At 44.5% G+C, this 17,925-nt stretch overlaps 1 protein-coding gene across 2 annotated transcripts in view; it reads right to left on the bottom strand.

The window, feature by feature from the left end:
* Window positions 1–3,899: 3,899 nt before the first annotated feature.
* The window catches only part of txlnba (taxilin beta a), a 30,645-nt gene continuing 16,619 nt past the window's right edge, over window positions 3,900–17,925 (bottom strand). Inside the window, exons 7-11 of one of the 2 annotated variants that reach the window (XM_078405899.1) lie at window positions 9,316–9,408; window positions 8,158–8,253; window positions 4,709–5,249; window positions 4,114–4,360; window positions 3,900–4,020 (exon numbers count right to left, since the gene is read on the bottom strand). In XM_078405899.1, the coding sequence (XP_078262025.1) occupies window positions 3,900–4,020; window positions 4,114–4,360; window positions 4,709–5,249; window positions 8,158–8,253; window positions 9,316–9,408 (1,098 nt within the window). Of the gene's footprint in view, window positions 4,361–4,708; window positions 5,250–8,157; window positions 8,254–9,315; window positions 9,409–17,925 lie in introns of both variants that reach the window. The other variant, XM_078405898.1, reaches the window with a different exon arrangement.

Here is a 17,925-nt window from a genome sequence, read left to right on the forward strand (position 1 = left end):
ACTCCATTACTAATCAAGAACCTATCAATCTCTGTTTTAAAAATACCCAAAGTCTTTCTCTTCACAGCCGTCTGCGGCAATTAATTCCACTGATTGACCACCTAAAACAAAACAAAATAAAATTCTTCATCTTCACTCTAAAGGTACATCCTTTTATTCTGAGTCGGTCCTCTGGTTCTAGACTCTCCCATTACTGGAAACATCCTTTCCACATCCACTCTAAGCCATATCTAAGTAAGATGTAGTGCTTCTTTTAGGTGTTATCTATATACAGTGCATTCAGAAAGTATTCAGACCCCTTCACTTTTTCCACATTTTGCTCTGTTATAGCCTTATTGTCAAATGGATTAAATTCTTTTTTTTTTATCATCAATCTACACACAATACCCCAGAATAAAAAAGCGAAAACAGGTGTTTAGACATTTTTGCAAAGTAATTAAAAATAAATAACTGGAATATCACATTTACATAAGTATTCAGACCCTTTATTCAGTACTTTTTTGAGGCACCTTTGGCAGTGATTGCAGCCTCAAGTGTTCTTGGGTATGGCTCGACAAGCCTGGCACACCTGTTTTTGGGTAATTTCTCCCTTTCTTCTCTGCAGATCCTCTCGAGCTCTGTCAGGTTGGATGGGGAGCGTCGATGTACAGCTATTTTCAGGTCCCTTCAGAGATGTTCAATCGGGCTCAAAGTAGAGAATAAAAGTTTGAATTCACTGCGAAACCTATAAATCATGTTGAGGCTATGAAAGATAATATAAATAAAACTATCTGCTGTCTCCTTTTATACAATGCATTCAGAAAGTATTCAGACCCTTCACCTTTCCCACATTTTGTTACGTTACAGCCTTATTTTAAAATGGATTAAAAAAAAAAATTTAATCATCAATCTACTCACAATACCCCAGAATGAAGAAGCGAAAACAGGTGTTTGGAAATTTCTGCAAAGTAATTAAAAAGAAATATCTGAAATATCGCATTTATACAAGTATTCAGACCCTTTGCTAGGACACTTAAAATTGAGTTTAGGTTCATCCTGTTTCCATTGATTATCCTTGAGATGTTTCCACAACTTGATTAGAGTCCACCAGTGGTAAATTAAATTGATTGGACATGATTTGGAAAGGCACACACCTGTCTATATAAGGTCCCCACAGTTGACAGTGCATGTCAAAGCAAAAACCACGCCATGAAGACGAAGAAATTGTCCGTAGACCTCCGAGACAGGATTATGTCGAGAGACAGATCTGGGGAAGGGTATAAAACAATTTCTGCAGCATTGCAGAGCACCGTGGCCTCTGTAATTCTTAAGTGGAAGAACTTTGGAACCACCAGGACTCTTCATAGAGCTGGCCGCCAGCCAAAGTGAGCAATCGGGGGAGAAGGGAGGGAAGGGATCAGGGAGGTGACCAAGAACCCGATGGTCACTCTGACAGAACTCCAGAGTTCCTCTGTGAAGATGGGAAAACCTTCCAGAAGGACAACTATATCTGCAGCACTCCACCAATCAGGCCTTTATGGTAGAGTGGCCAGACGGAAGCCACTCCTCACTAAAAGGCACATGACAGCCCGCTTGGAGTTTGCCAAAAGGCACCTAAAGGACTCTCAGACCATGAGAAACAAGATTCTCTGGTCTGATGAAACCAAGATTGAACTCTTTGGCCTGAATGCCAAGCATCAAGTCTGGAGGAAACCAGGCACTGCTCATCACCGGGCCAATGCCATACCTACAGTGAAGCATGATGGTGGCAGCATCATGATGTGGGAATGTTTTTCAGCTGCAGGAACTGGGAGACTAGTCAGGATCGAGGGAAGATGAATGGAGCAAAGTACAGTGAGACCCTTGATGAAAACCTGCTCCAGAGCGTTCTGGACCTCAGGCTGGGGAGGAGGTTCACCTTCCAACAGGACAACAACCCCAAGCACACAGCCAAGACAACACAGGAGTGGCTTCGTGACAAGTCTGTGAATGTCCTTGAATGGCCCAGCCAGAGCCCGGACTTGAACTCGATCAAACATCTTTGGAGGGACCTGAAAATAGCTGTGCATCGACGCTCCCCATCCAACCTGAGAGAGCTTCAGAGGATCTGCTGAGAAGAATGGGAGAAATTACCCAAATACAGGTGTGCCTAGCTTGTAAAGCTATACCCAAGAACACTTGAGGCTGTAAATGCTGGCAAAGGTACCTCAACAAAGTACTGAGTAAAGGGTCTGAATACTTATGTAAATGTGATATTCCAGTTATTTATTTTTAATTACTTTGCAAAAATTTCTAAACACCTGTTTTCACTTTTTTATTATGGGGTATTGTGTGCAGGTTGATGATAAAAAAAAGAATTTAATCCATTTTAAAATAAGGCTGTAACGTAACAAAATGTGGAAAAAGTGAAGGAGACTGAATACTTTCTGTATGAAAGAGGGGGCTGAGGAAGGTAATGATGTGCATATGGATATCCACAAGATGTTTGATAGGGTCATTTAATAAACATCATTAAGGTTATAGCCTTTGGAATGTAAAGCACAGTGGGGCATGTTTATAAAATTGGCTAAATTACAGGAAAAGGCGTAGTAGTTAACAGTTGTTTTCAGAATTGGGGGGAGTTTACAGTGGAATTCCCAGAGATTGGTCCCAGCACCCATAGTTTAGCTTTAATCTGCTAATAAAGTGAATTTGAGATAATATTAAATAGTTTCCACATTTGCAGATGATCAAAACCTAGGAGCTCAGTGAGCTCCAGTGTCCATTGGTATGGACACAATGGTTCTGGTTGATTACTGCGTAAACACCTCATAAGTGGTTATCTAATGGTGGATTGGACAGGGCTGTGGCAGATGATGCCTCAAGACCCATCTCCCTCCTCTTCTGCACCACTTCCACAAGGGCCTCAATTCCACAACATTTAAAAAAAAAACCCTAGTTCCTCTTTCAGTAGCTTCACCGAGCCAAGCTTCACAACTCTCAGCTAGAGAATTCCAGAGATACACCATGCTAAGGAACTGCAGATGCTTGTTTACAAAAAATACCACATGGCATAGGAGCATAATTAGGCCATTTGGCCCATCAAGACTATTCTGCTATTCGATCATAGTGGATCTATTAACCCCCCCCCCCCCCCAACCTAATTCTCTTGCCTTTTTTCCTGTAAAAAGACAGTGTTGGAGTAACTCAGCGGAGCAAGCAGCATGTCTGGAGAACATAAATAGGTGATGTTTAGGGTCAGGTCCCTTCTCCCCCGCCCTCCCCCCCCACCAATTATTTATCCACCTATTACTTGTCAGGCTTTGTCCTGCCTCTCCTCTTCCAACTTTCTACCCCTTCTCTTTCCACCTCTTCTCCCCACATGTATCCACCTATTACTTGCCACGCTTAGTCCTGTCCTAACTCTTTTCCAACTTTCTGAAGAAGGGTCCCGACCCGAAACGGCACCTGTCCGTGATCTCCAGAGATGCTGTTTGACTCGCTGAGTTACTCGAGCACTTTGTGTCCTTTTTAAAATAAGTGTTCGGTCAGTATAAGATCCTAGGTATTTATTCACAAAGTGCTGGAGTAACTCAGCGGGCCAGGCAGCATCTCGGGAGAGAAGGAATGGGTGACGTTTCGGGTGGAGACCTTTCTTCCGCAACGTCACCCATTCCTTCTCTCCTGAGATGCTGCCTGACCCGCTGAGTTACTCCAGCACTTTGTGAATAAATACCTTCGATTTGTACCAGCATCTGCAGTTATTTTCTTATACATTATAGCATAAGATCCTCCTCTTGTGACATATTTTGTGGAATGCTAGAATGAGAAACTGAGATTAATTTCATATCAGTGCACCAAGTATTGGAAAACAAATTAACCCTTTATTGACAAGTGTTAAAAAGTAATTGGCATTGCCCGACTGTGTACTTATTTCCCAATCAGTCAGCAGTATCCAAATCAGTGCCTCCCGCCCACCCGGCCACTGCAGCCTCAGCTGCTGTTTCACAGGGAGGAGCTGGAGCGGGAATGGCCTGTGCGATAGGAGTGGAAACTGCAGTGGGAGTGGGACCCAGGCTTAGACCCGGAGCAGGCACTGGAAGTGGTGTTGGATCAGCAACGGGAGCGGCAGCGGGAACGAGAGTGGGAGCAGGAACTGGAGTGAGAGCAGGGACTGAAGTGGGAGCTTGGTCAAGGACTGGGACCACAGCAGAAACGGGAGCATGAACTGGAGGGGCGGCAGGAACTGGAGTGGGAGCAGGGACTGGGGAAGAAACTGGAGCCGGAGCTGAAGCAGGGACTGGGGCAGGGACTGGAGCCGGAGCTGAAGCAGGGACTGGGGAAGAAACTGGAACCGGAGCTGAAGCAGGGACTGGAGCCGGAGCTGAAGCAGGGACTGGGGAAGAAACTGGAGCCGGAGCTGAAGCAGGGACTGGAGCCGGAGCTGAAGCAGGGACTGGAGCCGGAGCTGAAGCAGGGACTGGAGCCGGAGCTGAAGCAGGGACTGGAGCCGGAGCTGAAGCAGGGACTGGGGAAGAAACTGGAGCCGGAGCTGAAGCAGGGACTGGGGCAGGGACTGGAGCCGGAGCTGAAGCAGGGACTGGAGCCGGAGCTGAAGCAGAGACTGGGGCAGGGACTGGAGCCGGAGCTGAAGCAGAGACTGGGGCAGGGACTGGAGCCGGAGCTGAAGCAGGGACTGGAGCCGGAGCTGAAGCAGAGACTGGGGCAGGGACTGGGGAAGAAACTGGAGCCGGAGCTGAAGCAGGGACTGGGGCAGGGACTGGAGCCGGAGCTGAAGCAGAGACTGGGGCAGGGACTGGAGCAAGTCCTGTCCCGGCAGCGGCAGCATGAAGTGCAGCAGGAGCAGCGAGCGGAGTGTGAATGGTGGGAATGGGAGCAGAGGCCGGGGCAGGTCGAGGAGGTGGAGCAGACTCTGTTCCTGCAGCATCTCCCCCCACTGTCTGCTGGACCATTTCGGCGACAGGCTCCAGGGGCCCCGGCGAAGAGCTGCTGTCTTCCATTCCCTCTGCACAGTAGACGACCGTGAGCGCTGTTGCCAGGTCTTGCAGACGTTGTTGCCCCGCAGCCACACTGAGGGCAGAGCCGTCCTCTTCCTCCCCTGCAGTGTCGCCCTGGTCGGCGGCCTGTGTCTCTGTGTCCCCCGCCTTGCTGCGCACGTTCATGATCCTCTTGTAGAGCTCGGTCCTCTCATCCTGCAACACCCGGCACAGGCTCTCCAACCTCTTGATCTTCAGCTGGAAGCACTCGTATTCCTTGGATCGTATTTCTCTCTGCAACGGAGCAGACCAGGGTCAGAGTCTCTCAGCGCCAGAGGCCATTCAGCCCGTTGATCCCGTACTGGTTCTCCAAGGGAAAGATTTAAGGGACAGCCCCTTCACACACAGAGCGGTGGGTATATGGAAAGAGCGGCCAGAAGACAGGTACTAGAACATAATTTAAAAGGCACTTGGACAGGTACATGGATAGGAAAGATTTGGAGGGATATGGACAAATGGCACTATCTTAGATGGACGAGTTGGGCCGAAGGATCTGTTTCTGTATGCCCCATGATTCTAATGAATCTTCCTCCCTGCTCTTACATAGAACAGTACAGAACAAGAACTAGACCATTCAGCAGGCAACCATGATCCATATTCTTCCATTCGCTGTGTGTTCATGTGCCCGTCAAAATGCCCCTAAATTCCACAGATTCGCCACCCTCTGACTAAAGAAATTCCTCCTCAGGAGCATTGGTTTTCTCTGGAGCATCGAAGTTTGAGGGGAGATGTGAGAGAAGTATATACAATGATGAGAGGAATGAACAAGGTGGACAGTTAGAACCTTTTTCCAGGGTAAAAATGTCAAATACTAGAGGGCATAGATTTGAAGTGAGAGAGTCAATTTTCGAGGATAGGTGCAGGCAGGTTTTTTTATACAGAGAGTGCTGGGTGCCTGGGAAGCACTACTGGAGTGGTGGAGCAGCAATCACTGTAGTGGAGTTTAAGAGGCTTTTAGTTAGGCACATTGGCTATGCAGGGAATGGAGATATGGATCATGTGCAGACAGAGGGGATTGTCTTGGTCTCAATGTTCGGCACAGACATTGTGGGCCGAATGGCCTGTTCCTGTGCTGTACTGTTCTATATTCTGTGTGCAGCCCTGGCCTTACCCTATCGGAGGTTCCATTTATCCCTTTATCTTATCCATTCCTATCCCACTTCCTCTTCAACGTTTTGTCTTTCCCAGTTCTGATGAAGGATATTTGACGTGATACGTTAACTTTGTTTCTCTCTGATCTGCTGAATGTTCCCAGCAACATTCGTTTTTAACTTGGATCTTGTATTCTACCTAAAGCCAGACCTGGGAAGGACGGCTATTTTATTTACCTTCCTTAAAGCACATTAGTACACCACTTGGGCTTTTAAGACAATCCTATATGCTCCCCACTGACACCAGTATTTGAGATCACCTTTTTAAAAGCATTTAAAAGCGCGGCACAGTGGCGCAACTGGTAGAGCTGCTGCCGCACAGTGCCAGAGACCTGGGTTCGATCTAGACCTCGGGTGCTGTCTGTGTGGAGTTTGCACGATCTTCGATCCATTATAGCTCACAGGGATAATGAAAAAACTCTGTGTAGACAGCACACATAGTCAGGATCAAACCCTGGGTCACTGGCACAGTAAGACAGCAACTCTACCGTGCCACAGTGCCGCTCTTATCATTAACATATTGATGTCCATTTTGTGAATCCTAGATACACACCATCTGGGCCAGCAGCAGTGTGCCTTCTAACACTGTAAATAGTATTTCAAACCACATCTGCAGTAAAATCTTTTAAAAGAGAATTAATTAATCCTACAATCCTTAAATTTGTTAGTGTCAGCTTTATTATTAAGAATGGCAAAGCAAAATTTATAATGCTTCTCCAGACTATCTTCCTCTGACACAATCCAGCTGTGCAGATATCTTTCTGCTGTGTGCGAACGCGGGTCCTAAACCGATTTCCGATTGCAAACTGTCCGGGTTACCAACAGTTCTCAGGAACGGTACCCTGTCGTACCTGGGGAGCACCTGTACTATTGAAGCTGATCTATAGGACAATCGAGTTACAGGAGATGATCTTCAATGAAGAAATGGGTTCAGAGCTAGGTCATAGAGCCATAGAGTCATACAGCATTGAAACAGGCCCTTTGGCCAACTTGCCCATGCTGACCAATGTGCCCTATTGACACTAGTCCCACCTGCCTGCTTTTGGCCCATCTATATACTAAAACCCGTTTGTTTGTTCCTGAACTACAGCCAAAAGGGTACACGATAGCGTGACAATTTTAGGCCCACCTTACTCACCATCATCCCTTTGGTGCTAATGGAAGAAGTTTCATTGAAATCGGTTATATTTTTGAAGTTATTCACATTTTAAAGTTTAAATCTACCTCCCAGGGAGGGAGGAGGGAGGATAAGGGAGGTTAAGGGGGATGGGGAGGGGAGGGGAAGGGGGGTTTGGGAAGGAGAGGAGGGGGAGGAGGGGGAAGGGAGGGAGGAGAGGTGGAGGGGGGGGGGGAGGGGGGAGGGGAGGAAGAAGGGGGGAGGGGAGTGGGGGAGGAGAGGGTGCTGCACCTCATCCTCAAGTCTAAATGTTTATTGGAGCAGACACCTGGATAAAACTGACAACTTGCCAAAGGAAACCGTGGCCTTATTTATAACGGCAGGATGAGCACTGACTATCCTGGGCAAAGGGATGACAATATAAAAAAGCCTGTGTCTCCCTGACATTCTAAGCAGGTTTGTTCCAAAAGCAACTACATTCTCACAAGCCCTTTGCTTGTAAAACACTTTCGGACATTCCAAAAGGGATATGAAAGGTAGAATAAAAATTATTTGAGAATGTTCAATCATATTCTTGGTTGTCCCTGAATCTTCCATTTTCTACCCCAGCTCAAAATTAATATGTGGATGATCAGCCATGATCACAATGAATGGTGGTGCTGGCTCGAAGGGCCATACAACCTATTTTCTATGTTTCTATGAAACATCCCTCTCATCCAACATGGATCTCAATTTTTTTTTAACTTGTTATCGTGTGGAACTTCTTCTGCCAACTGTTTTGGAGAGCGACTGATGGGGGGGACTTTACAGGCTGGAAATAGTGGCTTGTGGAAGAGAGAAGGTCATGTAAGGGTGGGGAAAAATTAATGCTCACCTCCTCAATCATACCCAGCAGAACTTTGTTGCAGGATTCCCACTTTGTCTTCCACATTAAGGTCTCCTTCTCAAGGTTCTTCATCCTCTTTGTCATCTGTAAGAGTACAATGATCAGTGTTATAGCCAGAGAAACAAGTTTCAGGTCGGTAGTTCTTTGTCATCTTGCCCCCCCCCCCCCCCCCCCCCCCCTTCATCTTGGGTCATATGATTATTGGTTCAAGTTCACATTCCCTACCCAAAGCATCACTTATCCATGTTCAAAAGAGATGCTGCCGGACCCACTGAGTTACACCAGTAATCCTCTTCTCCCCTCTATCATTGGGCTAAATGTATAGAAGTGTAACAACGAACACCTCCAGATTCAGGGACAATTTCTTCCCAGCTGTTATCAGGCAACTGAACCATCCTACTGCAACCAGAGTGCAATCCTGAACTGCTATCTACCTCATTGGTGACCCTTGGACTATCTTCGATTGGACCTTACTGGCTTTATCTTACACTAAACGATATGTATCTGTACACGGTGTATGGCTCGATTTTAATAATGTATTGTCTTTCCACTGGCTGGTTAGCATGGAACAAAGGGTTTTCACTGTACCTCGGTACACGTGACAATAAACTAAACTGAACAGTACTTTGTGTCTTTTTTAGATATGCAGTTTAAATTAGCATTGGGTTGGCACAGACATGGTAGGCCAAAGTGCCTGTTCCACTACTGTATTGTTTTAAGTTCTATAGAGTACGGATATACAGCACAGAAACAGGTGCTTGGGCCCAACTCATCCAATGCTAACTAAGGTGCCTTCCAGAGCTCATCCAATGTTTCTGCATTTGGTCCTTATCTCCTTTAAATCCTTTCTATTCCTGGACCTGTCCAAATTTCTTTTTAAAGTTGTAACTGAACTCCCCTTTACTGCTTCCTCTGGCAGCTCGTTCCACATACTCACCACTCCCTAGGTGAAAAACTTGCCCTTCAGGTCTCCTATAAATCTTTGCCCTCTCATTTTAAATTTGTGTGTCTAGTTTTTCATTGTATTCTCGGTACACACAACAATAATAAACCAATGGCAAACGGGCAATTCATGTTTTGGGTCAGGATCCATCATCTGGATCTTCTCAAGATCTGTGATTATCCAAAGAGTTTCTTGTTACTGACCTTTTCCATGTCTTGCTTGAAGGTGGAAAATGCTTCATTGCTTTTCGCCAGCGTGCCCTGGAACTGCTCAAACTTCTCTGAGTACAATGTAAGCTAAAAATAGAATGGCAGACACACGTTAGGTTTGGAGAGAAGAGCATTCCCATTGCAAGCTACAGTAAACCTTTCATTTCAGTGGCTGGCTCTCCAAGGAAGATATTCCGGGCTGAATATTGTATGGAAGCACCAAGCGAGTGCTGCTTTGTTGCAGATGCTGTCTTTAGACTTTAGGGAGACAGTGTGGAAACAGGCCCTTCGGCCCAACGAACCAACGATCATCCCCTTACACTAGCAGTATCCCACACACTATGGACAATTTACAATTTTACCAAAGCCAATAAACCTACAAACCTGGGCGTCTTTGGAGTGTGGGAGGAAGCCAGAGCACCATGCAGTCACTGAGAGAATGTACAAACTCCGTACACATGGCACCTGTAGTCAGGATCGAACCCGGGTCTCTGGTGCAGTAAGGCAGCAACATTGTGCAGCCCAAAGAATGAAATATCAGATCAAGGCCCCACCTGCCTTCTCAGGGGGCATAGTGAGAGTGATTTAAAGGGGACCTGAGGAGCATGTTTTTCCTACACAGATAGCGGTGGGTATATAGAATGAACTGCCAGAAGATGTGGTAGAGATGGATACAGTTACAATGCTTAAAAGGCATTTAGACAGGTACATTAATTGGAAAGATTTAGAGGGACAGGGGTCAAACACTAGCTCAGGAAAGGACCTTGGAGAGCATCTATCAGTCGGGCCAAATGCCTTTGATCTCCGCTATATAAATGTAAATAATCAATTGGACTGGTTTGAAGAAGAGTACAGGAGCTCTCCCTGTGTCCGTTCCTCAATCAGCACACAAAAATTGAACATCATCCCACACAGTATGTGAGAGCTTATGGTGTGTGCATTGCCGACTGCATCCCTGTGACTTAAACTGATACAAATCGCTTTAATCCTGGGTGAAAGGCATTGCGCAGTTAGGGTGCACAAGGCAGATGAAGACGTGAAGGATTTGACATTATATAGTAAGACAAGATTAATTAATGGCCACAACAGAATGAGAACCCCTAGGAAAAAGTGATGATAGGATGTTTACTTTTCAAATTCAGTTTGAGGGTGAGAAACTTGGGTCCGAAACCAGTGTTCTGGATATAAATAAAATAGGCATGAGGATAGTTGGCTAAAATGGATCAGAGAAATAACCAGAAGGGTAAAACAGTGGATCAGCAGCAGCAGACATGAGGAAATATTTCATAAATCTCAGCAAAGGAGCATAAGGTGAATTGTTACCGTATTTTCCCCAGGATAGGGGTCTAAAACTAGAGGGCATAGGTTTATGATGAGGGGAAAGATTTAAAAGAGACTTGAAGGGCAACTTTTTCCACACTGAGGTTTGTGGGTATATGGAAATATCTGCCAGAGGAAATGGATGTAATTACAACAGTTAAAAGATACCTGGACAGGTACATGTATAGGAAGGGTTTGGACGGATATGGGCCAGGCAGTTGCAAGTGGAACTAGCTCAGTTGGACAACTTTGTCGGCATAGACGAGTTGGGCCAAAGGGCCTGTTTCCCTGCTGCTTAGCGATATGGGTGTATCGAGAACCAAAGGATATAGGCTTAAGATGAAGGGAGAAAGATCTCCAGAGATGCTGGCTGAATTACTCCAGCACTTTGTGTCTATCTTTGGTATAAACCAGCATCTGCAGTCCTTTATTTCTACAATACCTTTACATATATTTTAGGCAAACTAATAAAGCTAAAGGGCAACAGGTCCTCTGGACCTTTTGGCTTGCAAGGGATGCATTGGTTGCAATCTACTACCAAAATTCCTTGGATCTGGAGAGGTCTCACAAAATTGGAAAACTGCAAATGTAACACCACTGTTCAAAGGAGTGACAGAGAAAACAGGGAAGCATGGGCAGTAAGCCTAACATCTGCTAAAAGGGAAATGCTGGATTCTATTATGAATAGGATCAGCAGGACATGCCGAAATCCATTAGACAATCAGGTAACAGAGTAGGGATAAATGGGTCATTTTTGGATTGGCAATTAATATCTAGTTGTGCATCACAGAGATCTTGCTGGGGCATCAACTACTTCTCATCCATGCTGGTGATTTAGCACCAACTGTACTGCAGCCAGACTATGATACATTAATGGGTAAGTGCAAGTCACAAGGTGGACACACAGAGCCTACAAAGGGATATGGATTAAGTTGGTACACAAGAATCTGGCAGATGGAGTATTAAGAGGCAAAATGGGATGTTATCAACTTTGGAAGGAGGAATGAAAAAGCAAATTATATTTTAACTGAGCGTGGCTACAGAATGTTGCAATACAAGAAAATCTGGAATGTTGGTGCTTGAAATAGAAATGCAAGTGGAAGGGCCATGCACTGCTTAGACTGCATGCACAGACCAATTTGAATTTGTTACTTTCTTTCAGAAGGTCGTATAATTTTAGAATAAGGACTCATCCATTTCAGATGGGGGTGAAGAGAAACTTCTCTCCAAGTGTGGTGATCTTTGGAGTTCTCTATTCCAAGGAGGTGTGGAGGTGGAGCCACAGAATGTTCCCGAGGCAGAAGTTTTGACTTTCAAAATTACAAGGGAGACAGTGGAGAGAGTGAGGAGGTCAGGGTTGGACTCACCCCCCAATCTAGTGAATGGTGCAGCAGGTTTGAGGAGCCACAAAGCCAATGCCTGCCCTTGGATCTCTTGAGAGCATTATTGCATTCTACACTTGGCTATGGATTTGTGTTCATCCAATGTTAGCGATTAATGCATTAACATTAGTTTACCAATGGCTTTAAAATAGTAAGTGTGATTAAACATCAGTGAATTCTCATGCACATGCATCTTAGCTCATCGCACGGTTTATCTTATGCAGCCCAATTTCAATGAGGTACATCTTATTAAAGGAATGCGAGATGAATGCCGCTCCAACAACACAGAAGCTTGACACTAGGATAGGGCAGCATACATGATAGGCATCCCGTCCACCACCCTATACATTCAGTCCCTTTACACTGTTTGCAGTGGGTATCATGCACAAAATGGGTTGCAGTTACTCTCTAAGCCACTCTGACAGCTGCTACTTGTGTCTTCTACCAACAAGGATAAATATTACAGGCAGAATGGAACTATGTGCATCTTGCCTTCCAAGCCACACACAATCCCCACTTGGATATATATCGCCGCTGGGTCTAAATCCTGGATCTCCTGACCCAACAGCTCTTTCAGCAGAAGGACCACAGGAGTTCAAGAAGACAGCTCGCCACCACCTCCTCAATGGTAATTAGATGTGGGCAACAAACAATGGTCTTGCCCGCAAAGTCCCAATCTCATGAATTAAAACAATTCTACCAAGCCGAAATACCAATCAGGTCGACAAGATAATGTCTGTTGTCACACAGATTTGCAGATCATTGGGCTAATCAGCCCATCACTGGTGCTGATTCTTCAACTAGAGCAATTCAATCCCACAGCGCCACCTGTCCTTATATGCATCGTCTATTTTTCCTTTAAATAATCAAACGGTCGCTCCTCAAAAGTCACTAGTGGAGAGATGTACCTCGTGCGAATAGCTGTTGTCCTTCACACTGTTCCCTCTCATTGCTGTTTTACTGAACATCTTTCTTTCTCTCTAAAGTCATAGCTCAAACGGGGAAAAAAATCCATCAAAAAGTTGTGATGGGAGCTGTGAGAAAGCAGAGCGTTACTGTGAGCAAAGCAGCCTAAATTGTCAGCAGGGCAAGAAAAACTCAGCCCAATGCCACTGTTTCTAGGCGTCCACTGGGATGGGGAATTATGGATTCTTGTGAACTATGAGCTGAATACATTTGAGCTGCTCAGTATAGTTATCTTGCGTAGGTTCACAAGATTAATGCCCGGGATGGCGGGACTGTCATATGAGGAAAGATTGGAAAGACTGAGCTTGTATTCACTGGAATTTAGGAGGATGAGGGGGGGGATCTTATCGAAACATATAAAATTATAAAAGGACTGTTCAAGCTAGACGCAGGAAAAATGTTCCCAATGTTGGGGGAGTCCAGAACCAGGGGCCACAGTGTAAGAATAAAGGGGAGGCCATTTAAAACTCAGCTGAGAAAAAACTTGTTCACCCAGAGTTGTCAAATTCTTTGCCACAGAAGGCAGTGGAGGCCAATTCACTGGATTAATTTAAAAGAGAGTTAGATAGAGCTCTCGGGGCTAGTGGAATCAAGGGATATGGGCAGAAGGCAGGCACAGGCTACTGATTGTGGATGATCAGCCATGATCACAATGAATGGCGGTGCTGGCTCGAAGGGCCAAATGGTCTCCTCCTGCACCTATTTTCTATGTTTTTTTTTAATAGCAAAACAGCTATCACTGCCAATGGACATGTGAATAGATAACGTGCTTTGGACTCATACCAACTGTCATTGTGAAGTGTAGCTCATTTTATTTGACACTGCCCTTGGAAGTAGAAGATTGTAGGTTCAAACACCACTCCAATGATTTGATCATAAAATCCAGGCTGGTGTCTAAGTCTGTTGCTGAGGAAGACTGCCCCACTTTTGAATGAAGTGTAAACTGGAGCCCTGCTCAGTCTCTTAGGTGGAACTTAAAGATGCCACAAGCACTGTTTCAGGGTGGTACAGAGGACGCTCCATTGACTCCAGGACAACAGAGAATCCTGAATCGATTACCTGGTCATTTCATACTTTGTCCCTTTAGCCTTTACACTGTGCATAGACGGCTTGATTGTATTCATGTATGGTCTTTGACTGGATAGCAAATAAACAAAAACTTTTCACTGTACCTTGGTGCACGTGACAATAATAAATAGAAACTAAACTCCTTTGCAAAGTTAGGTAGGATAGTTTGAGATAGTGGAAGGTGTTATATAAATGAAAATACTATTGCTGTAAATCATTGAAAGTAAGAACAAGTTGTCAGTGATAATTGATCATCCATCTCAATACAGTATTTCTGCTCTCTTCCCAAACTCCTTAATGTCTTTGAGTCAAGAACTTTTTTTCTCCTTCTTCAGTGACACTAGTTTCTACAGTTTCAATGAGAGGGGATTTACCAGGTTCACGACCCACTGAGTGAAGAAACTCCTTCTCATTTTAAATCCTAATCTCTTGCCCTGTAATCTGAGACTGTGTTTTAACTATCTTTACATGAACATGTATTCTATGATACCCATACTCATGTTTTTAGTGGGGCGTTTAACCACCACTGTGGGGAGACTGGTGGAGTACACTTCAAAAATGATTTTGTTATGCTAGAGAACAATTTCAGAAATTACCTCTATGGTTGCAAAGTGGAAATCTCCATGGGTATAAAATGGCCTTTCTGAGTCTAGCTCCAACCCTAGAATTTATATCATTTTTGATACATGATTTCCCCCGGTCTGGAATTCAGCAACAGCCCAGGTGCACAGCACAAGCATATACACTTCTGACCAAGCAATGCAATATTGCCCCCGCTAACATGTATTTATTTATAGAGACCTGAGCATTAGCACATTTATTTATAAACAGTGGACTCTGTCCAAGCACATACTTGTTTCTAACATCAGTCCAGACCAACACCACATGTCCTGTGGAATAGATGAGCTCCTGCATAAAGTTGTCATGCCTGTAACCTGCATGAGGCCAATTCCACATGCCCGCCTTCCTTCACTGCATCATCAATTTCTGGGCCCCTGGCCTCTGACATTGCTCACCCTCACCTCTCTGATCCCTGGAACACTCCTTGGCCTCTTTGACCAAGCTTTGGTGGCTCCACATGTGACTGGCTGTAATGTTATTGCCTGGTCGCTTTGACTTGGTTGGGATACTTCATTGCATTAAAGGCTCAAGAGTTGCACTTCCCATTCATTCTGAATGAAGTTTGGTCACAAATACACTGGCAACATATTTCCTAATTATGTCCTTGCACGAGTGGTTTGGTTTCCCTATGTTCATTTGAATCTGACAAGGAGTCGGACAGCACAGAAATAATGAGCCCTTCAGCCCACTGTGTTCATGCCACCTGTTTTGTCCGTACCACTGATCCCATTTACTCACGTTAGGTCTGTACCACTCTATACCTTTGGTGTCTGTCTAAATGCCTCTGAAACATAGTGATTGTATCTGATTACAACACCATCCCTGGCAGCGAGATCCAAATACTAATCAACCCTGTGTGAAAAGCTTTCCCATCAGATTCCCTTTCTGTCACCAAACTATGCCCTCGTGTTTTTGATAACATTGCTAAGGGAAAAATATTCTGACTGTCTCTTCATCTGTGTCTCTCATAATTACATATATCTGACTGTTTTTTGGAAGTGTAGCTGTTCGCCTAACATTTTTAAAATCTTTTGATGGGCAATATGAAAGTTTCTATTCCTAAAATTCAATCTGTCTGCAGTAAAAAACCCATTTTAACTGCTTTAATTTAAAACGTGAACCTGGTTATATAGAATAATAGAATCATATTGTGTTGAAATAGGCCCTTTCAGTCTAATGTGTCCATGGCAACTGTGATGTTTAGTCTAGTTTAATATTGTCACATGTACCTTGTTACAATGAAAAGCCTTTGTTTGCCTGCTTTCTAGTCAAAAAGACTATACGTGAGTACAATCAAGCTGCCCACAGTGTATAGATAAAGGGATAAAGGGTACAACATTTAGTGCAAGATAAAGTCCGATTAAAGGTCTCTGATGAGGTAGATGGGAGGTCAGGACTGCAATCTAGCTGATGAAAGGACAGTTCAGTTGCCTGATAACAGCTGAGAAAGACAATCCCATTTGCCTCCATTAGAAATGTTTCCCTCTGCTCCATTCCTGTCTAAGTACCTGACCAAATGACTTTTAGACATTATAATTGGATCTGCTCTACAACCTCCTCTGACTTCTCATTAAAAAAAACTGCCACCCTCTGCATCAAAAAGATTTAAAAATGTATCCCCTCTCACCGTAAACCAGTGCCCTCCCGTACTGGACTCCCTTGCTCTGAAAAAAACTCTCTATTTGCCATATAGTGTGTATATATATATATATATATATATATATATATATATATATATATATATATGCACATCATGATTTTAAACACCTATTTAAGTTCACTCCTCAGCCTCCTCTCTAGTGATAATAAACCCACTTGGCCCAACCTCTGCTTGTAACTAAAGTACTCCAATCCAGGCAATATCAGAAGTGTTTGCTGTACTCTAGCTGAGGCTGATGGATATTGTATACATATCTGTGTAGAAAGGAACTACAGATGCTGGTTTATACTGAAGATAGACACAGAATGCTGAAGTAACTCAGCGGGTCAGGCAGCATCTCTGGAGAAAAAGGATCAGTGACGTTTTGGGTCGGGACCCTTCTTCAGACTGCATATCTTGCATACATATCTATGATATCATCCTATCTTACATACATATCTGGTAGGAATGCCGTGCTCCTATATTCTAAACCTCGGCTAAAAAAGGAAAGCAATCCATAATAATCCTTAATGTCTGTTAATTTGTCCTACTGTCTTTAAGGACCATAGAAACATAGAAAAATAGGCGCAGGGGTTGGCCATTCAGCCCTTCGAGCCAGCACCGCCATTCAATATGATCATAACTGATCATGTAAAATCAGTACCCCGTTCCTGCTTTTCCCCCATTTCCCATGATTCCTTTAACCCTAAGAGCTAACTCTAACTCTCTCTTGAAAACATCCAGTGAATTGGCCTCCACTGCCTTCTGTGGCAGAGAATTCCACAGATTCACAACTCTCTGGGTGAAAAAGTTTTTCCTCATCTCAGTCCAAAATGGCCTACTCCTTATTCTTAAACAGTGACCCCCTGGTTCTGGACTCCCCCAACATCGGGAACAGTTTTCCTGCATCCAGCCTGTCCAATCCTTTAATAATTTTATATGTTTTTATAAGATCCTCTCTCATCCTTCTGAATTCCAGTGAATACAAACCCAGTCGACCCATTCTTTCATCATATGTCAGTCCCGCCATCTCGGGAATTAACCTGGTGAACCCACGCTGCACTCCCTCAATAGCAATAATGTCCTTCCTCAAATTAGGAGACCAAAATTGCACACAATACTCCTGGTGCGGTCTCACCAGCCCTGTACAACTGCAGTGGGACCTCCTTGCCCCGAAACTCAAATCCTCTTGAAATGAAGGCCAACATGCCATTAGCTTTCTTCACTGCCTATTGTACCTGCATGCTTACTTTCAGTGACTGATGTACAAGCACACCCGGGTCTCATTGCACCTCCCCCATTCCTAATCTGACACCATTCAGATAATAATCTGCCTTCCTGTTCTTGCCACCAAAATGGATCTCACATTTATCCACATTATACTGCATCTGCCATGCATCTACCCACTCACCCAACTGATCCAAGTCACCCTGCAGCCTCACAACATCCTCCTCGCAGCTCACACTGCCACCCAGTTTTGTGTCATCCGCAAACTTGGAGATGTTACATTTAATTCCCTCGTCTAAATCGTTAATATATATTGCAAACAACTGGGGTCCCAACACCGAGCCTTGCGACACCCCACTAGTCACTGCCTGCTATTCTGAA

The sequence above is a fragment of the Rhinoraja longicauda genome, chromosome 9 (assembly GCF_053455715.1).
Source record: "Rhinoraja longicauda isolate Sanriku21f chromosome 9, sRhiLon1.1, whole genome shotgun sequence".
NCBI lineage: Eukaryota > Metazoa > Chordata > Chondrichthyes > Rajiformes > Arhynchobatidae > Rhinoraja > Rhinoraja longicauda.